At 45.4% G+C, this 22100-nt stretch overlaps 1 protein-coding gene across 5 annotated transcripts in view; it reads left to right on the plus strand.

The window, feature by feature from the left end:
• Nucleotides 1-22100, plus strand: part of HELZ (helicase with zinc finger) — a 114322-nt gene that overhangs the window by 19666 nt on the left and 72556 nt on the right. For all 5 annotated transcript variants that reach the window (XM_075579967.1, XM_075579971.1, XM_075579970.1 and 2 more), the window contains exons 2-12: nt 1539-1766; nt 2494-2530; nt 3536-3660; nt 5154-5210; nt 7393-7444; nt 8394-8469; nt 11797-11995; nt 12753-12860; nt 13804-14101; nt 19254-19521; nt 20710-21043. In XM_075579967.1, coding sequence (XP_075436082.1) covers nt 1557-1766; nt 2494-2530; nt 3536-3660; nt 5154-5210; nt 7393-7444; nt 8394-8469; nt 11797-11995; nt 12753-12860; nt 13804-14101; nt 19254-19521; nt 20710-21043 — 1764 coding nt within the window. In that variant the 5' untranslated portion in view covers nt 1539-1556. The remainder of the gene's footprint in view (nt 1-1538; nt 1767-2493; nt 2531-3535; nt 3661-5153; nt 5211-7392; nt 7445-8393; nt 8470-11796; nt 11996-12752; nt 12861-13803; nt 14102-19253; nt 19522-20709; nt 21044-22100) is intronic.

Raw genomic sequence — 22100 nt, forward strand, 5'->3', positions numbered from 1 at the left:
GTGATGCGATGGTGTCACGTGACATCACATATCCCTCAACATCATTTGACGCCGAGCCATTTGGAGAGGGGTGGGTCGCGAACGCTGCGGTTCCCGGATAGGGGGGGGGGGGGTGGGGTCGCAGCTCAAGAAGTTTGCACACCCTTGATATAATGAACTGTAATGCACATCAATTGCCAGATCATTGGAACTTTGATAATACTTGCAGCAGGGCCACCATACTTGCAGTCGTCAATGGCCACCAACAGGTCAGGCTTTAAGGATATCCCAGCTTGAGTACAGGTGGCTCAGTCGAAGACTGCGCCACCTGTGCTGAAGCTGGGGCTGAGTGAGCCACTTGTGCTGGGGCTGAGTGAGCCACCTGTGCTGGGGCTGAAGCTGGGATATCCTTAAAACCTGACCTGTTGGTGGCCCTTGAGGACTGGATTTGAGAACCCCTGACATACAGCATTGGCCTTTAATTTTTATTTTTTTGTTTATCTCCTTTCTCATTGGCACGTCGTATGTGCCACTGCATCATTCAGTGTACGGATACTTTTGTTGTGTTTTGTGTCCTCGAGCAGACACACGTTGCGTCATAATTCCGCAGTACGTCTAACTCAGCCTGTGCTTCCGTACCCAAATAAGCCCTAACATTAGCTGCGGACAAAACATGTCCGTTACAGTCGCAGTGTGCAGTGTGCAGGCGACCCCCAGGGCTGGCTAGAGGAGACGTCTGTTAAGATGTCGGAGCGGGGTTGATGGGCAGAAAGCCACATGTTTTTTTTATTTTTAAATGAAGCACGTTATGCTGGCTCGCAGCAGGCAGCAGGGGTCAGGGGGAACAGTTGCACAAAGCCCTATATCTTCCTGGGCCCCTGTGGTGCGCTGACGCACAGCTGATCACGGAGGGGGAAGCTTTCATTTCCCATTTTAAATTCATTTGCACTGTTTTATCCCCCCCACCAAAAAAACCCCAGAAATGTCTTCCTCTACACACAGGGGTGGACCAGCTCCAAGGCCACCAACAGGTCAGGTTTTCAGGATATTCCTGCTTCAGCACAGGTGATGCAGTTGTAATGAGTGAGCCACCTTTGCTGAAGCAGGGCTATCTTTAACACCTGGTCTGTTGGTTGCCCTTGAGGACGGGAGTTAGCCCCTCCCTGCTCTAACACCTATATCCGCCAGCCTGTGGGAAAAAAAAAAAAACATGGCGGCTTTTTGTTGTTGTTTTTTGTTTGAGTTCCATGAAAATTACATCATAAACATTAGCTTTTTCAGGTAACGTCGGTGTCAATAATTCCACATTGAAATACATTTTTAATGTAGAATTTGCCTTAAGTTGTGTATTTTTTTTTTTTTTTACTGTAATAGAGTGACAATCAAATGATCCATCAATCTACTCCGATCCCTCTGATTTATGCATCCAAGTCAGGTCGGGACAATGATAATGCGATTTGTCCATGCTGGATTTTACCTTTCGTGACTCTAGTTTTGCTGATGCACTTCTAGGAAAGTACATTCTCTCAAATAAAGCGCTGCTCCCTCCCCTTGTTTAGGATTTCTGTCCCTGAGTCATGGCAGACAGAAGACTGGAGAATGTATGTGAACAAGCGTGTGACTCCCTGAGAAGGCAGGAGTACGAAGCAGCCGTGACGCACTGTACTGAGGTTCTCCTGTCCCTCAGCCACTTCACTGCCAACCACCCAACGGAGTCCAACCAGTCAGAGGTCAACCGCATCAAGATCGAGAGTCTTCTGTATAGGATCGCCTCTTTTTTACAACTTGTGAGTCAAAGCCGGGTTCAAGGAGCCCATTAAATGGCCATTCCCAGAATCGGGCCCTATATAATCACACCATCAGTATTATGCGTGGCATCTACTTGCAAGAGGACTGATCAGTAGAATGGGAAGAGGCAGAAGGGGAGTGAATGTCGTGCTTAACACGTAGGGTGGTATGTACTGAGCCAGGGGTGGCCACCTCCAGTCCTCAAGTGCCACCAACAGGTCAGGTTTTCAGGATATTCCTGCTTCAGCAGGGGTGGCTCAGTTGTTGACTGAGCCACCTGTGCTGAAGCAGGGATATCCTGAGAACCGGACGTGGTGGTGGCGCTTGAGGACTGGAGTTGGCCCCCCCTGTACTAAGACATAAGACGCATTGGGTCTTAAGGCGTCTTCTGGTTTAGCCCCTGTTGGGAGGACTCGTGATACTAAGGTCGTGCCACGGGTCAAGTAACCAGGAGGGAGACTTGTATATAGCAAACGAAGAAATATCCGGGAACTCCAACGGCCTTGGTGAAGAAAAAATATGTTTATTACGTTGATCCTGTCTTCACTAAGACCACTGGAGTGCCTGGGTATGTCTCTGTTGGCACCAGTAGCTAAAGAAGGTGAAATGTCTGTCACGTTTTCTCTCGTATTTAAATGCTAAAACGCATGCTTCTAGTTGTCTAACACACATATGTTTTTGAAAACGTCCATCATTGGCTTTTTTTTCTTTTTCCCCGCTCCCCAGAAAAATTATGATCAAGCTGATGAAGACTGTAGGCATGGTAAGTGAAACCCCTTCCAAAGGATACCCCGTGAAATGTTCAGTACTGTTCTTTTACAAGCTACAGGTTGTTTGAACAACTGACACTTCAAAAGTACAATAGAGTCCTCTTTGGCATTGAGGGGCGGTGTCCATTGCACGCAATAAGTTCAAATAAATTCACCCATTGAACGGATCGTATGTTCTTGTTACTTTTGCACAGTGTTCCTTTCTTACGCTGTTATTGCGGATGGTCATAGCCATAGAAACCTAGACGTTGATGGCTGATCAGAACCACTTGGTCCACTAGACTGCCCGTTTATCTGCTGTGACACCTCAGGCCCGATTTTGATCCTTGACTTTCTTTCATAATATTTCATATCTTCTGTCTATCCCAAGCATTTTTTCATTCCCTGTCTGTATTGGCCCCTAAACAGTTGATATAGTTAAACATATCGCAGTACTGTATAATACTCATTTGTTTCTTGAGTATTGCTTACTGTTGGACTCGGACCACTGCATTTGCATGTTAGATGTTAAATATCTTGCCAGTAAATAGCAATTTAGCCATTGATATTCCCTTGAAACGAATATACTTCCATCCCTCTAATGCAGGAGTGGTCAACTCCAGTCCTCAAGGGCCACAAGCAGGGATATCCTTAAAACCTGACCTGCTGGTGGACCTCGAGGACCGGAGTTCACCACTCTTGGTCTTATGCATCTTGGAAAGACCAGTACCCAAAATACATTAATTGGGGTTATTTAATGGTTACAGTTGCTGTTCTGCCCCTTTCCCCAAAATAGCAGCACAGGCGTCACAACTGGTTAGTAGTGTATTACCGCGTGCTCAAGGGCTTTTGCTGTCCTCTCTCTAATGTGCAAGAGATGAAAAGGTGTGGACATATTTGAAGTCACTATAAATGTGGCTGACATAAAGGCATATTCAATGAAATCGTTTACAACTGCTTTAAAAGTGCAAATAATTTCTATGGTGTCTCATTGTAACCAAATCCTGTTTTTATTGCAGTTCTGGGCCCGGGACGGGCCAGGCTGGATGGGTCCGTCCATGCAGTGCTTTGCTGCATGCATTTGGAAGGAAAGCTGCAAACCGTGTCCAGTGTACTTTCAAAATCCCTGGTTGGAGAACCTTTGGTAAGCTGCGGTTCTCTACCCACAGTGTGAGCGCATCTGCACACGGCCTGGTTATATAGGCCATGCCTGTTGTGAAGAATATGTTTGAATGAGCAACACTAATAGGAGTAGCCAGTAGTGGGAACACAATTGCATAAACTGTTCTCCTTGTCACAATTGACAAACACCGGTTTCATAGAGTTAAAATTTTAGTTGAGAAAACACGATTTCGAACACAGGTCCATGAACTCCTAATACAATGGCGTTTGAATGTGTCTTGGCTCTCCTCGTCTCGATTCCGTGCTCTCAGAAACAGGTTCTCTCCACATGGCGCGTTTTGTTGATGATGCACAACTGTGGGAGCCTCCGATGTAACACCAACAGATGTATTTGACATTTTGTAGACAATTATATATTTTTTGCTCTTGTCATTGTCACCTTAATATATTCTGATGGCTTCTCTAGCCAACATGAGTCTCAGCAGGATATTTCCTGATGAAACATAATGCTCAGACTGGCCTGTGTAAAAAGGTTTTTTTTAAATCATCTTGATGTAGATAGTCGTATGACTATTCAATGCAGTTTCAGTACAGCTGAGTACCCTTATCTCGCCCTACTTCTGGCTTCCTAAGATTTAATGGCTGCTGTTCTAGGCACGTAGAAATCTATTAATATTGGCAGAAAGGTTTATAATAGAAAATAAAGCAAAAAGGACACAAAAGGGGGATAGTTTTTAAGAATGTTATTGTTCACAGAGAAATTAACCAAGGGGACTGAATCGTTGGTCCTTTTTTCTATGCACAATATAATTATTTAAACTGCCTTTTTTGCGGTATTTTGTATCGATTACACCCTTTTGCTGTGGGCTGATTTTATTAAGGTACAGGGAATGTATATATTTTTCCTTTACCTTTTAAGGAGTATTCCACTATTCTGGCCATTAGGTGTATGTATGTATAGCTTAATTTCTATAGCCCTCACAGTGTACTCACCGCTTTGCAAAGACAACACAGCGCAGGGAATTATAAGACAATAAGCACAACAAAGTCAGACAATAGTAAAATAAATCCCTGCCCCGGAGAGCTTACAATCTAAGTGCTATGTTGGGAAACTTGCAGAGACAGCAGGTGAGGGAATAACTGCTTATAATATATTTTATACAATTAATAGGTGACCTGAGAGAGCGTGCAGACTTGTGAGTTGTTGTAGTAAATGTTTGCAACCAATGTAGCCAAAATCCACTGAATATATAAATATCACAACAGAAGCAATAACGCCACGAGTTCAAAACTAGCATGTAGCATTCCTTGTGTAGTGTTATTAATATTCACGTGCTTCCTCATGTCTTCTCATTAGGGGCCGATTCATCAAGCCCTGGCACGATGAGGCACACCCGATCCGGCCTCAACTCCCACTCAAGTCAATGGGAGTTGGCGCCAGATCTAGTGCGCTAGCTAGCCTGTCCCGGCGATGAATCGGCCCCTTAGACTTCACTTCTTCTTCTTCTTCCTTAGAATGGGATGGTAACGAAGGATCTAACGCGATTAAAAACACTTCTTGCTGAAATAGAGGTGAGTATAAAGCCTTTAGCATCTATATTGGGTAAAAACTCAACCCACTGCTGTGCCCTGCCTGCTGGGGCTTATTGGTAATTCGCAAAGGGTCGTGTTTCGCAACGTGGAATATTACCTGGGATTCGTGAACTCCACGTTTAGAAAATAGATGCATATTCTCCATTGTAGCAAAAAATAAATACATTTTAGAGTGAAATTGCTCTCACCCTGTCTGCTATAGTTCAGGTGAGATGCTAGGGTCCTGTATACAGGCAGTCCTCGGTTATCCAACGGGACCCACTCTGGAAGTAGCGTTGGATAGTGACACCGTTGTAAAGTGAGCCCCATGTTAATCAGTGGCGGGTGAGCGTCGGATAACGCATTCCGGCGTCTAAGAACGGCCCTTAGGGTTGCATTGTAGAGAGTTGGATATGCCATTCGTTGTAAAGTGAAACGTTGGATAGCGAGTACTACGTGTATACCGCTAGATGTATGCAACAATGACAAAATCATACTGGATCAGCACTCGCTGCAGCCTGATGAAGGGGCTAGGAGGCCTTGAAACACTGCTGTAGTTTGCACATATAACAGGATTTCCTGGGGATAGGGGAGCGCAGGATTCAATGTGTCATAGAAAACAGATAAAAACACAACATAGTGCAAATAATGTTGTAAATAAGGAGACGTGTATGGAGGAGTTATCTTTCAGGTGTCAACTCACATGGTCTCAATAAAGAGAGAGCATTTTCAGAAATCAGTGGCTATCAGCTTGATTCTGGCTGCAGAGGTGAAAAATCCAAACTAGACACGGTCCAATATAGTACAGGCACTTGAGCGATGTCCTCAGTTTTTTGTTTACATCTAACAGTGTGTGTCTGCTAACGTTCCCTTCCTTTGTGTGTTTGGGGATTTTTGCTGTCTTGCTGCTTTCTTTTGATACATTAAAGAAGAAATTTGGTGAGGCCAAAAGGAAAACGGAAGTGTGTCATTTTCTTTTGCTTTTTGTACTTTTCTTTTCGAGTGCTGATCCAATATGGTGTTTATATTTTTTTTTTATTCTTTATTGTTGGACTCCAGAGTGAGAAATAAGTGTTCCAAACGTGTGTAAATACAGATTCTTTGTGTGTAGCTCCCTGCTGGTGAAGGTTATAGAGGGGGCCTGGCTTTCTCTGCAAAACCTTCTATATATTCTCTAGAGAAATTGGCAAGTCGTGGAGAGGTTGCGTTTTAGGTAGGATATAAGTATGTGAGGTCTGTTTTTGGAAATGGATCCAGCAGAACAGAAACAGCTAGCCCAAAATGTTGTTCTCCATTGGTAACCTTCAATTGCCTGTATTGCCTGAAGCTTATTGTTACTGTATCTAGAACAGGGGTGGCCAACTCCAGTCCTCAAGGGCCACCAACAAGTCAGGCTTTCAGGATATCCCTGCTTCAGCACAGGTGGCTCAATTTGTGGCTCAGTCGAAGGCTGGGCCACTGATTGCGCCACCTGTGCTGAAGCAGGGATATCCAGAAAACCTGGCCTGTTGGGGGCCCTTGAAGACTGGAGTTGGCCACCCCATGTCTATATAAACGTCCTCTCTCCTGATATAATGAGTATCAGAGTATGATTGGTGTAGGGTCTCAGCCGACCGCGCTGATACTAAATATCTCACAGCTTAGAATTATGGGAGATACCAAGATGAAAACAGATTGGAGGATTATATACATACACAGTTTGGCATCTTCCGGGCCGTATCTGTGCACGCCTCCGATTTATATATACATCATACTTTTTATTTAATGTCATATAACCCCAGCCATATATACAGTACACTGCAAAAGAGGTTAGTGGCAGGTTACATAGTAGATTAAGTAAAGATCTAGGATCCTATGTACCAAGAGTTGCAATTTTTGCAACCATCTTATTTTAGGGCAATATTGGTGCGTGTCAATTGCGCCTGTGTACAAACCTGGAATTGACATTTATTTTGGCGCACAGATGTTATTGGAATGAACTTAAAAAAAAAGATTGCTTCCGTGTGTGGCTGTTCTAGAAGACTCAATCACTTTGAAACTGCAAGAAACCTGTGTTGGACCAATTCATTGGGAACTCCATACAAAGAATCTGTATTTTCACAGTGCAGGGTTGTGATGTGATTTACAGAACCATGCGTTGTTGTTCTGAAGTAATAAAAATGCCTTTTCCTTGTGGTTGCAGACGGCGAGTAATAAAGTGCGCTCAAGTTACCATGCAGAAGATTTGGATGACGGTACGTGTACTTCAATTACAATTTCACACCTAAATGATGACATATCCTGCTTGGATATATTGCTTGTGAAGTTAGTGGACCAATATTCCAAAATTCGCAATCCTTTTTGTGGGTCTGCTATTAGTGACTTACTATGTCACTTTTGGGGCTTGACTTAAACACCTCCCCCCCAATTTTTGTCACCCCCATGGCAGCCAGTCATGTCCTCTTGAGGGGCTTAGTGAAGAGGGAGTCTTGGGAGATGCTGTGAATGCCATTCATGCCAAGATATTCTAATCTAGGGATGGCCAACTCCAGTCCTCAAAGGCCACCAACAGGTCAGGTTTTCAGCATATCCCTGATATGCAAAGTGGTTCAGTCTTCGATTGAGCAACCTGTACAGAAGCAGGGATATCCTTAAAACCTGACCTGTTGGTGGTCTTTAGAACAGGAGTGGCCAACTCCAGTTCTCACTCGGACAGATGTTTTGCCCTTTTCAGAAGGGGAAGACATGTCGGGCAGATTCACGATCTCCGTTTATATTGGGTGGTGGGTGAAAGAGTGGCCCAATGAGAATGGAAGGATCACGCGGAATACTTTTTAACCGTAGACAATTGCACGAGACATCACAAGTAGAATGCCCGCCGTGCGTTCTCAGAAACCGAACGCGGGCTATATTAAACTAGCATGATGAAGAGAAGGGTGACTATTACATGCGCTGTCATGTAATGTAAGATGCTTACCTGTATGACATGTCAGTCTGCTTGTTATTGTTTTATTATGTAAACAAACAATGACTATAAATAAAGAGTAAAAAAAGAGAATGGCCGCTCTTCCGGACAGGGACGCTTTCCGCCTGCACAATTTACTAACATGCATAAATAATCTATTTATTGGAACCTTTGTTCTGTTCATTAAAACGGGTGGAATTCGATATTCATTCACTTTTTTTTTTTCCCCCCTTCTGCAGGGTCCCACGAAGGGTGGCAGTTTCGCCCCCCACCCCGGGGAGTTACTAGCAGCGAGGAGTACACCTTATGTAAAAGGTAGTCATTTTTCAGCTTTTGAGCCACCTGTGCTGTGCTATACATTGTATGCAAACACTGCATTGTTACACATTGTATGCAAACACTGCATTGTAAACACATTGTATGCAAACACTGCATTGTAAACACATTGTATGCAAACACTGCATTGTTACACATTGTATGCAAACACTGCATTGTTACACATTGTATGCAAACACTGCATTGTTACACATTGTATGCAAACACTGCATTGTTACACATTGTATGCAAACACTGCATTGTTACACATTGTATGCAAACACTGCATTGTTACACATTGTATGCAAACACTGCATTGTTACACATTGTATGCAAACACTGCATTGTTACACATTGTATGCAAACACTGCATTGTTACACATTGTATGCAAACACTGCATTGTTACACATTGTATGCAAACACTGCATTGTTACACATTGTATGCAAACACTGCATTGTTACACATTGCTACATGGTTCATTTTAGGAGGGAAAGGTGCTCGTATATGTCTTTATTATTCAAAGTTATATAAGGATCATATTTATTATGAAGAGAATGTGTTTTTTTTTTTTATCCCAGTAACATTTAGCATTTCAGAATGTGCCTCTTGACATAACGTTGCAATCACATTTTGTTTTTGCTCGAGGGCGCAGAAATGTGCCCAGCAAGGAAGGGTCTGTGTTATTACACCGATTAGCATGATCATGTATGAAGCAAAAAGGTTATTTCATCATTCCACCTCCCTTTCTGTGTCTGGTTAAGCGAATGACACCGTGCAGGTCCTGTGGATAATTCATTTAACAAGACCTTTAAAATATTTAGGCTGCAAACATTCAAGGCTCTGACGCCTCTTGTGACTCGGTTTTCTTATCGGGAGCTCCTAATAAGAATTTCTACATCTTAAAGGTTCAGTTCAAGCTATTTTTTTTTTATTTTTTAAATAAGGTTAAAGCAGGGGGCCTATTCCTTTCAGCTCCGGAGACCCCCTGCTTCCCGAGATACAGACCTCCGTAGGGGGAGTTAGACTTTTATAAGCTTCTAGGGAGGGGGAGAAACTGCTGCTTTATCTCCATGCCTAATGCTGCGCTTAAAATGCCGGCGACGGCGTTGCGACGTCGCTTCAAAACAATTGTATTGATGCCGTCACGTGCGCTTATAGTGGACGCGACGGCGCTACCAAAATCCTTGTAGTCACTAGAATTTGATTTTGAAGAGACGGTCTCCCTGTGTGACTGCCTATAAGCTAATCACATAGCCCCTCTGCCTTCACCCTTGCTGACTTCACTTCCCTTGTAGCCAGCGACATCTCCAAACCTGATTACAACGTTTGCGATGGGTGACGTCGCCGGCACTATAAGCGCAGCACTATAATCAGAATAACTATTTCATATAGCGCTTTTCTCCCAATGGGACTCAAAGCGCATTATAATTACAGTGTATTGTGCAGTACGCAGCAGATTGGAATGTTACAGACACAGTCCTTGCCCCGTGTAGCTTACAATCCATGATTTTAGTGCCTGAGGCACAGGGAGATAAAGTGACTTGCCCAAGGTCACAAGAAGCTGACACCAGGAATTGAACCAGGTTCCCCTGCTTCACACATTATTTAGGGTCAGTGTCTTTACTCACTGAGCCGTTTCTTCAGTGACATTACATAATGGAAACTATTAACCCTTTCTGTGCTGGGTGTGTCTGCTGCACAATATATGAACTGAACCAGTGTTATAAAAAAAAAATCCCCAAATCTGATTAAATACAATATGTATGTAGGCTTTTGTGTCTTGTGAGATCTATTGGCAGTGACAGCAGAATGGCCAGTTGCTCAGCTATTTATAAGTAGGCAATTAAACAGTGCTACATTTTTGCTTATGAATTTTGACACTGACCATGGGAGAGTGCAGAAGATGGTTCATTTACATGTGGCATTCCTCCTGCATGTTTCGTTTCTCCTCGCTTCTTTTAAAGAGGCAATCCAAGCAAATGTTTTCATGTTTTATATAACATTGAAGCAGGGTGTCACCGGAGCTGAACCCCATTAATTTCAACTCCGAGAACCCCCTGCTTCTGGAGATACTTACCTTCGAATTAGGTGACGGTAGCCGCTCTGCTCGGCTGCCAGGGTTCACAATATGTCCGCTGTTAAAAGCTCCCACGCCCTGCGGACCAATGGGAAGCCGTGATGTCATCAGTGCGGCTTCCTATTGGCCCATGTGACACGGGAGCTTTAAACTTTAAAGCCCAGCTTGCTGAGCCGGACCAGCTACCTGCACCTATTTCGGAGGTAAGGTTCTCCAGAAGCAGGGTGTCCCCGGAGCTGAAATTAACGGGGTTCCGCTCCGGAGATCTCCCTGATTCAATGCGATATTAAAAAGTAATTGAATAAAAATCATCGTCTTGGATTGCGCCTTTAAGATGTTACCATGCTATGTTCTATGTTGCCTTATTTCACCATTCTGATTTTTCCCTGGTCAATAATTTTTTTTTTTTTTAAACTCTTTATTTTATTCCTAAATGAATATGCCCACTAAGACCTTCTCGCTTACAGGCATCTTCATACTTCAAAGAAACCTCATCTGATAAGATCAGGATAATCCAAACCGTACTGGGTCTGCTCTGTGCTTCCTGCTAGAGAGTAGCAGTTTAGAATTAAGCAGCAGGAGTTCCCATGTGGATACTCTACTGCAGGCTCTCTGGGCCTAGCTACATAAATCCTGTCCAATAAAATAAATACACACACACAAATGAAGTTCTGTCTATGGCAAGAGTGGCCATCTTCAGTCCTCAAGGGCCACCAACTGGTCTGGTTTTCAGAATATCTCTGCTTCAGCACAGGTGACTCGTCTGCACCACATGTGCTGAAGCAGGGATATCCTGAAAACCTGACCTGCTGGTGGCCTTTGAGGACTGGAGATGCCCACCCCTGCACTAAACTGTAATGCTTAAAAGGCTGGCGGTGTGCTCGGTTAAATGTAGTAAGGGCAGGCAAGAAGGGAACAAGTTACACAGCACTAACAAGGTACAAAGTGAAAAAAAAATATTGTGTTTCTCCATCTCACACAAAACATACGTTTGCGGTCCACAGGGGGCCTTCTTCAGGGTTCCCGAAACGTTGGGCTGTCTATTGTGCTTTATATATAAAACATCGAGGAGAAAAATAGACGTTAATCTGGTTTTAAAGGCATCACGTAGAGCTCGCTTTTGAGATGAACTTCCCAGAACTAAGAAGCAGAATATTTAATGTGCGAGATCCCATGTGTGAATGAAACCTGTTTTGCGATGTTGGATTGCGAGCTGGGTAAATGACCGTCTCTGCGATGGCTTTTCAGGTTCCTAGAGCCGGGGATCTGCCGCTACAGAGCGCAGTGCACATCCGCGCATTCCCAGGAAGAGCTGGAGGAATGGCAGAAAAGATACGCCTCTCGCCTGCTAAGGCTGAAGCAGCAGAAGGAGAACGCGCAGTGTTCAGGCAGCTACATGGAAAGCTTGATTGAGAAATGGATGAATTCCTTATCCCCGGAGAAAGTGGTAAGGGAATCCCGCCTCTGGAATATTGCTTTCAATAACTAGCGTGCTATACTGTAGGAGAGTTCAACCTAAAGAGTTGTTTATTAAACTGGGATTGGGGCCATTATCGCACACGGATTCTTCGGGGGAAGTTAACGTGCGACTGCCCCAGTCGGCGCCATCACACTTTCGTGAAACCCCAAGCAGTCATGTTTTGGGCAGAGTTGGTCAAGTACCCTCCGCGTTTCTGCCGCACTGATAATGAGCATGCTGCACTTTTTGTTGAATCTTAAGATTTATTGAACCTATTGGAGACACTGACTGTGTAGACCCGGGGTAGCTAACTCTTCCAGTCCTCAAGAGCTACCAACAGTGTCAGGTGTTCAGGCTATCCCCACTTCAGCACAGGACTGAGCCACTGATTGAGCCTCCTGTGCTGAAGCAGGGATATCTTAAACACCTGACCCTGTTGGTTGCTCTTCAGGAGTGCAGTTGGCCAACCCCTCGTGTAGACCCAACATTTTGATTTTGCCTTGAGCCGGTCCCTGGCAGTGTCTTGCTCATACTGTACTTATAAGTAGCTTTGCAATGTTTACAGAGAGGGTACCCCAATAATATGGTGGAATAACACTGCAATGGAATAAAATGTTTGTTCACTTTTTTTTTATTAACGTCTTCTTTTTTTGGGGTTTTCTGGACAACAGGGCTGCGGTGCGAAAAATCTAGGAAATACGTTGCTAAAGAGTCTTAAAGTATTTCCCAATCTCTCTTATTTCAGCTTAGCGAATATGTGGAAGGGGTCAGAGTGGAGTACAATCCTGAACTGTCAGTCACTGTTACCACCAAAAAGTCTCATCAGACGTGGATGTTCCTGCTATCTTGTAAGGTACGGTGTCTCCGTTACTTAGGCTACCTTTATCTTCTCTCTAGGTCCAGTCCTCAAGGGCCACCAACAGGTCAGGGTTTCAGGATATCCTCAAACCCTGACCTGTTGGTGGCCCTTGAGGACTGGAGCTGCCCCCCCAATGCTTATATTTACAAGGGGCTCTAGGCATTCACAATCAGGCAAAAGTCAGTGTACAAAGCATAAAAAGGTTGATTGGTAGACGACATTTTTAAGACGTTCTTCCAAGGGTGACCAACTTCAATCCTCAAGGGCCAACTACCAACAGGTCAGGTTTTCAGGATATCCCTGCTTCAGCGCAGGTACTGAGCCACCTGTGCTGAAGCAGAGATATCACTAATACTAGGTTGACGTTAAAACTGACTGAGGGAAATTCTGTAACATCCTTATGGCCGAAACCATAATCTTGCCTACAACCCCTGTCACGGGCAAATAATGTTAAAAATAAAATGACTACATTACTTGGTTTCTTTTGCTGTAAAATGTTATGTTCTATACCCTACCTCATTTACTACTTATATCCTCTCCGTATATGTATCTTTATATAACACCCACAGTGTACTCCGCGCTTTACAAAAGAGACCATACAATACAGGGTATTCTAATACAATAAGTGCAGCAAACAAATCAGGCAATAGGAAGGGAAATCCCTTCCCCGGAGAGCTTACAATCTAAGTAATCCTAACCCATTTTTTTTTTGTTTTGTTGCACCCCCAAACAATTATTAAACTCAAATAACTCCTAGTAAGATATGGTGGCAATAAACAGTACAGTCTATCGCAAACAAGAGGGATTCACTGAAATCTGGTTAACGGTTTGCAAAGAGCTGCCACTATTGGAAGACCACGCACGCACACACAAACGCACGCACAAAAACACATACACACACACTTTTTTGATTAATCTACTTGCAATTCTATTCCAGCCGGCACAAATGCTTCACCGGGTGGCGTTGCTGTATGACGCGCACAGACCTCATTTCAGCATTGTTGCCATAGCCGCTGGAGACAACAGCACCCAGGTCTCCCAGGAAGTCCCAGAAAGCTGCCAGGAGTGGGTCGGAGGGAAGATGGCACAGAATGGAACCGACCATTCCATGTATAAAATTGCCATCGCATTTACCACCGAGATATTTGGAACGTTTCGCCAAACCGTTGTGTTTGACTTTGGCGTGGAACCGGTGCTAATGCAGAGAATAATGGTGGACGCAGCTTCAACTGAAGGTAACGGGAAATAATCTTAACGGCATGTCACTTCCTACAAGAAGAATTTGTATCATACTGTTTGATATTGTTTTGCAGCAATCTCTTATACTTATTTACATGCATTGGTTGGATGACATATTTTAGCTAATTGAATCATGCAGACTTTATTTTACCGGTGTATCCGCCATGTACATTGAATATTACACACCCAGCAGTGAATCTCTAACCCCAAATAGCTCGTGCTGTTTTTGTTTCCCATACGAATTAGATGCATGGAAATAAAAGACCAGTCTGTGCAGTATAGGGACACGAGAACGTAATATTAGTAACACTAGGGGAGCGTGGGGAGAATTCCTAAAAGGGCTGCAGTTGTGTTACAAGACCTACATGCACAGTCAAAATAAATATTGCATTAATTGTGTTACATAGTAGATGAGGTTGAAGAAAGACATACAGTACGTCCATCAAGTTCAACCTATGCTAAATGTTATCCGTACTTACAGTATATTGACCCAAAGGAATGCAAACAAAAAACTCCAGTGACACATCATCCAATGATATATCTTCTAAGGGGAAAAATAAATTCCTTCCTGACTCCAAGAATTGGCAATCAGATTAATCCCTGGATCAACATGTTGACTTATTTGGTATATCCCTGTATACCTTTCCTTTCTAAAAAATATTTATATTCGGAACACCTAATGCAATGGGCCTTATCTATTAACTTGTGATTGCTGTTCAGTGTACAAAAATGTCCTGGAATTAAATATCCCTTACCTTTTAAGTAATCCCAAAAGTGAAGATGTATAAGAACAGATGGTTCAGAATGTGTATGTCAACTGCTGCCTACTTCCATCAGGGATGGACAACTCCAGTGCTCAAGGTCTACCAACAGGTCAGACTTCTGGATGTCCCTGCTTCAGCACAGGTGGCTCAGTCGAAGGCTCCACCACCTGTGCTGAAGCAGGGATAGCCTGAAAACCTGACCGGTCGGTGGCCCTTGAGCACTGGAGTTGACCGCCCCCGACTTGGATGCATCCTCGAAAAAAGTTGGCTTTTCTTTCAAGACCAGCGCAGACAGGGAACTTGTCAAACACGAGCGCAGACGTTACACGAATGAAACACTCTCGGGATGCTTCGTTAAACACAACATTTAACAAGCGAACTAATTAGAAGGGATTTCCAGGAGTACGGGGATGGAGATTTTACAGAGCTGTGCAGAAGCATGTGTTTCAAAGGGAGGCAGCTATGAGAATAGCTGAGCCTGTAGATATGGGTGTATAGGAGTCCTACAAAAAATAGGATGATTGCAACTAATTTATAATGCTACGCCCTAACCTAACCTATTTTATGTCTTGATTATTTCTAATTATATTTAAAGGTAATAAAAGTGTTTATCCTGTTGAATTGGTAGTAAGTCCCCCTAATGTAAGATTAATGTGGTTCTATGTAATCTACCGTTACGGGCTCATAGGTGCAGAGAATTTCTGGATGACCAAGTATTCACAGTAATTTAATTTCAAAGGCCTAAAGGGGGTGTTAAGATGAAGCGCAGTGAATTTCATTATTCAGGTTCCCTCAGGAAATGACTGTTCCTAGTGAGCTTGGCCCCGACAGCTCAGTTAATCAGATGTAAATTCGGAATAATTTACATGAACTAAATCCTATTTGTACAGTGTCGTAGGAGGAAGAGAATTCACCTGTGTCATTTCACTGTCAAAAACCTGCACAACATTACAAGTTCAACATACAGAAAGTTTTAACTCTGATCAGCAGAGAACTGTGTTTTAATAAATAAAAATCTAAAAATACTGATGTGTATTTCACTCTGAAATATAGATATACTAGCTGAGAGTCCCGGCGTTGCCCGGGATGTAATTTTGGGGGGGGGGGGGGGGGGGGGGCGTACGACAGGGTTAGGCTTCCCCCCCCCCTTGACAGCTAGGTGGGTGACTGAGTTGACTGAGTGTGTGGGTGACTGTGTGGGTGGGTGACACTTGACTGAGTGGGTGACTTTGGGTCGGTGACTGGGTGGGTGAGTTTGGGTCGGTGGGTGGGTGAGTTTGGGTGGGTGAGTTTGGGTCGGTGGGTGGGTGACTGGGTCGGTTTGACTTTGGGTCGGTGGGTGGGTGACTTTGGGTCGGTGGGTGACTTTGGGTCGGTGGTTGGGTGGGTGAGTTGGGTCGGTGGGTGGATGACTTTGGGTCGGTGGGTGGGTGACTTTGGGTCGGTGGGTGGGTGACTTTGGGTCGGTGGGTGGGTGACTTTGGGTCGGTTGGTGACTCTGGGTAGACTTTGGGTGGGTGACTGTGGGTGGGTGACTTTGGGTGGGTGACTGTGGGTGGGTGACTTTGGGTCGGTGGATGGGTCGGTGACTGGGTGACTTTTTCAGGGTCGGTGACTGGGTGGGTCAGTGACTGGGGTCGGTGACTGGGTGGGTCAGTGAGTGGGTAGGTGGGGTCGGTGAGTGGGTGGGTGGGGTCGGTGAGTGGGTGGGTGGGGTCAGTGAGTGGGTGGGTGGGGTCAGTGACTGGGTGGGTGGTTTTGGGTGAGACTGGGTGGGTGAGTGTGAGACTGAATGGGTGGGTGAGTGTGAGACTGAATGGGTGGGTGAGTGTGAGACTGAATGGGTGGGTGAGTGTGAGACTGAATGGGTGGGTGAGTGTGAGACTGAATGGGTGGGTGAGTGTGAGACTGAATGGGTGGGTGAGTGTGAGACTGAATGGGTGGGTGAGTGTGAGACTGACTGGGTGGGTGAGTGGGTGACTGACTGACTGAATGGGTGGGTGACTGGGTGACTGACTGAATGGGTGACTGACTGGGTGGGTGACTGACTGGGTGGGTGACTGACTGACTGGGTGGGTGGGTGACTGGGTGGGTGGGTGACTGACTGACTGGGTGGGTGACTGACTGACTGGGTGGGTGACTGACTGGGTGGGTGGGTGACTGACTGGGTGGGTGGGTGACTGACTGGGTGGGTGGGTGACTGACTGGGTGGGTGGGTGGGTGACTGACTGGGTGGGTGGGTGACCTTGACTGACTGGGTGGGTGACTAAGTGAGTGGGTGGGTGGGTTACTGAGTGAGTGGGTGGGTGACTGGGTGAAAGTTATTGGGTGGGTGACTGGGTGGGTGACTGGGTGACAGTGCGTGGGTGGGAGACGGTGGGTGACTTACCTTGACCCCGTGGCATCTGGCTGGGGCAGGAGGTGAGTTCGGGAAGCTGGGGGGGGGGCAAGAGTGGCAGGAGACCCGCGCCGCGCTTCCCCTCTCCGGTAGCGGCGCACGTGAGGGGGAGAGCAAAAGGCCCGGGCCGCGCATCCCTTCTCCGGTAGCGGCGCACGTGAGGGGGAGAGTAGGAGGCCCGGGCCGCGCCGCGAGGGGAGAGGAGCCTGGAGTTTGCTGCTGAGCAGGAGGGCCGCGGCGCACGGTGAGGGTGATTGTGCGGCTGGGGATGTTGCGGAGCGTGGGGATTTGGGTGAGGTGGGGGGAGAGAGTGAGGGGCACCGGGAGAGGAGGGGGGGGGGTGTGTGTGGAAGGTGAGCTGCGGTCCAACTGACGGGGGAGGGTGTGTGTGTGTTAGTGTGTGTTAGTGTGTGTGTGTGTGTTTGTGTGTGTGTGTGTGTGTGTGTGTGTGTGTGTTAGTGTGTGTGTGTGTTAGTGTGTGTGTTTTTGCCCGTCACTCTGCCTCAGGCCAATGAGAGGTGCGGGGGCGGGCAGGCCAAGGGACCAATGAGATTGCCGCTAGGGACACAGACATACAGTGCTTTCAGAAATATATAGTAGATAGATAAATATATATAATAAAAAAAAATGTATGGAGATTTTATCATTATAATCACTTCAGTATTCAGAAAATGAGTATCCTGCCCTCTGATGCTGAGTAAGGCACATGAATAATACAAACGTTCCATATTAATAATGAGGAATAATTTAAAGTCCATGGTCTCAGAGCGCCCTTATTGTCAAACGTCAGACCCCGCTGTTATTCTTCTCAAACAGGAGTGAAAGCCAAGTGAGCGTTGGGTTATGACCAGTGGTTGACAAATCACAAAAAAATCTACTCGCCACCTAGTACCAAACGTATGCTGCTTGGGCCAATAGTTGCTCGCCACGATGTTAAATCCACTTGCCCGGGGCGAGTAAATGTATAGGTTTGTCGAACACTGGTTATGACAGTGGAGTCGTAGCACTAGTTTATTGCGTGGGCCCAAACACAGAGGGATTCTCTCTCATTCTGCGTTATCGCGTTCGTTAAATCCCATGGAAACGGTGATATTCTGCGTTACGAGTAGGCGAATTAAAGCCGACTCCATCTGTAATGTTAGACCAGATGCTAATCGACTAGCGCCCAACTCTAATTTGTATCGTAAACACAGAAATTACATGAGCGCAGCACAATTTTTGCTTCTTTTAAAACATTTTTTAACAAAACTCTTGAGGGAGAGCCTTGTGCTTGGCAGTTTTTAGATTGTGTTACACGCTCGCTTCAAAAGCTGCGAATGATCTATGTCAGATGTTATTCGGACACCTCTAGACCCAATGTAATATTTTTTTTCTTCTAACTGAAGCACTTGGCTTGTTAGTCTATCAGATCTGGAGCGAAATTGTGTGACGTTTTATGAAGCAAGCCTCAGCAAATTGGGTAACATTGCGGAATAAGTGAGAATGCCGCTTTAAAGGAGCAATTCCATTGGGATTGAAGCAGGGGGTCTCCGGAGCTGAACCCCGTTAATTTCAGCTCCGGGGACCCCCTGCTTCTTGAGATACAGACCAACGAAGGGGGTGCCGGTAAATCCTGCAAGTTTAAAGCTCCCACGTCACATGGGTTAATAGGAAGCCGCACCTGATGGCGTCACGCCTTCCTATTGGCCCGCAGGGCGCAGGAGCTTTGAAACTCCGCCATTACGTGAACCCTGCTAGCTGAGAGAAGACGCTACCAGCACCTCCTACGGAGATGTCTGTATCTCCGGAAGCAGGGGGTCCCCAGAGCTGAAATTAATGGGGTTCAGCTCCGGATGACAACCTACTTCAATCCTATGTTAAAAAGAAAAAAAATTGCCTTCGTGGATTGCGCTTTACGACGAAGAATACATATGGTTTGTGAATTAACAACGGTTCATTTTGATCATTTGAAAAGAATCCGCTTGTTTTTCTCCCCTTGCTGTACAGATCTTGAATACTTGATGCACGCGCGGCAGCAGCTGCTAACGACAGCAAAACGCTGGGATTCGATGTCCAAGACCATCGTAGAATTTGAGCCGAATGAAACTACTGAATTGGAGAGGAGCCTTCTCAGCCGATACCAAATCCCCCTCTCGGCGGACCAGCTTTTCACGCAGTCTGTTCTGGACAAATCGCTGACCAAGGCGAACTATCAGTCGCGGTTACACGATCTTCTTTACATCGAGGAAATAGCCCAGTATAAAGAAGTCAGCAAGTAAGTCCCATTTACCTGCAATTACCACAGTTCTACACGAATGAGCACCCCTCTCCAAAGTTTTAAGTGTTTGGTGGCTGGGCTGGGAGGGGGCAGTTTAGCCAAATCGGGTGACGGAGAGCAGGGGCGGCCAACTCCAGTCCTCAAGGGCCACCAGCAGGTCATGCTTTTAGGATATCCCTGCTTCAGCACAGGTGGCTCAGTCTTCAACTGAGCCACCTGTGCTGAAGCAGGGATATCCTAAAAACCTTTACCTGCTGATGGCCCTTGAGGACTGGAGTTGGCTGACGCAGATGGTCGGAAGTGTACAATAATATTTCATTTGATATCTTCTGTTATCGCATGGCGTTGGATGTGTAGCAGCTCTGTCACTTCTACGGCTATTCATTTATGATTGACACATGAACTTGTTCTGTAACGAACGTTGAAGACTTTGTTCCAATGTGGGTCTGAATCTTAAAATGTAGAAACGTCTCCCTGTTTATTCAAACATCAATTGAATTTGTTAAATACTAATTTGTTCCTTACAAATAGAAGTTGAAGGTGCAATCTCACATAGTCGGTTCTCCCTATCACCCTCCTGTCCTTATCAGAGAACCAATAAAGATAAGGGGAGGTGGGGAAAGGGGGCTCTGGCAGTACAAGTGCTCCCTCACCACAGTGACATCACACACAAGGGAGCAGCCAGAGGAAATCACACACCTCCCAAGTCTCCCTTTAATAAATACATTAAATATACTTATAGGTGACAGATTTGGGTAAACAATACATCAGTTACCCAAGTGAGCCCCCCTTAAACATGTCACTGGGATTAGTTGACTGTGGTCCTAACAGGGATTGTCCCTTTAATGGGAAATGTTGCCACAAGAGGGCACTATTGTGATTTAATAAGAGTTCTGATCAGGCTAAAGAAATCCTACATCCTATGGTTGTGATGGAGAGAGTGGCAGAACGTTTTATTACAGTTGGGTGTATTTAATAACATATAGACCAGTCATTATTATGCAGTTTTATCATTTAGATTTTTCAGGGTTCCTATTTTTAATTATAAGCGCATAACCTTCAGTTTAGTTTGCGTTTCAACTTTAGTTCAGGATACCTTCATGCGAGAATAAGGTAAAACTGTTGGGTTTGTGAATAAGATGCGGATCTGCTCACACTATATTTTTTGTGTGCACTGTGTCCTAGGTTCAACATAAAAGTGCAATTGCAGCTGGTAGCGAGTTTCATGCTCACCGGAGTGTCCGGAGGTGCAAAATACGCCCAAAACGGACAGCTCTTCGGCCGCTTCAAACTCACCGAAACACTTTCTGAAGACACTCTGGCCGGGCGACTGGTGATGACCAAGGTCAATGGCGTGTATGTATTGCCGGTCACCAAGGAGAAGTCGGTTCAGAGCCACGGAACCAAAGAGAAGGTCTTCGAGGCGGTCATTGAGGAGAAAACAAAAGACTACATCTTCCTGAGAATATGCAGGGACTGTTGCGATGAGCTCAGACTTCGAGCCGACCGCGAAATGCAGGTAGGTAACGTCGCTTTCGGAAACCTTTTAGCTGGAGCAGTGTCCCCCTGTAATCCAGCAGAAGGAACGGTGTTGTCGATCTGATACTAGCAAACTATAAATGATGAGAAAAAATAAATAAATGATACCCCTCTGGGTTTACTCACTGGCTCACAACTGCCACAAAGAGTATTGTGTTCAGTTCTGGAGTCCTAAGTACTAAGCATTAGAAAAAAATTGACGTTTGTGCATTACAATGACGCACCAAAAAAAATCACATTTTGCGCCTATGTGCTACTCGGTGTGCGTCTTTAGCATCAAAAATGTTTTTAGTCAAATATATTGATGCAAGCAATTTTGTGTCGTATTACGCACTGATGTAAATAGTATGTACTTGGGGAAAAAATGAATCGTCCGCCAAGTGGAGCCCGCAGAAATCCTAGGAAGTCTGTTTATAATGTCTGCAAACGCTAGTGCGCTGTGTATCGACGCCTTTCTTCTGCCGTAGCACGGACGTGCTGCTGTGTTTTTTAGCGCAGGGGTCCTCATCTCCAGTTCTCAAGCCCCCTTCCCTCCCTCCCCAACAGGTCAGGTTTTAAGGATATCCTGGCTCAGAGGCTCAGTCTTCGATTGAGTCTTCTGTGCTGAAGCCTGGGACATCCTGAAAAACTGACCTGTTGGGAGGGGGTGGGGGGGGGGCTTGAGGACTGGCGTTGAGCATCCCCTGTTTTAGAGTATGCTAATATCATTTATTAGTTGAATATATTTATGAATACTGGTCATAAAATAATGAATGCAACGCGTCAGAAGCCACTTCAGCCAACGAACTATGCGTGATATGTAAGAAGACGCGTTGCAAGCTTCATATATACCATGTAAAATAAATCAGGTTTGTCCTCCCCCCCCCCCCCCCTCTATTTGGAGGGGTGGGCGGGTGGGACAATCCCCCCCACCCCCCCCCAAAGCACATAAATAAATGTGTGCCAAGACGGGTTTCTAAAAGGGTGCATGGTGTACATCAGGAAAGATTAACTGACCGTAATATGTACCGCTTGGAGGATAGAAGGTAGAGGGGGGG

This window comes from Ascaphus truei, chromosome 22 (genome assembly GCF_040206685.1).
Source record: "Ascaphus truei isolate aAscTru1 chromosome 22, aAscTru1.hap1, whole genome shotgun sequence".
In the NCBI taxonomy this organism is placed as follows: domain Eukaryota; kingdom Metazoa; phylum Chordata; class Amphibia; order Anura; family Ascaphidae; genus Ascaphus; species Ascaphus truei.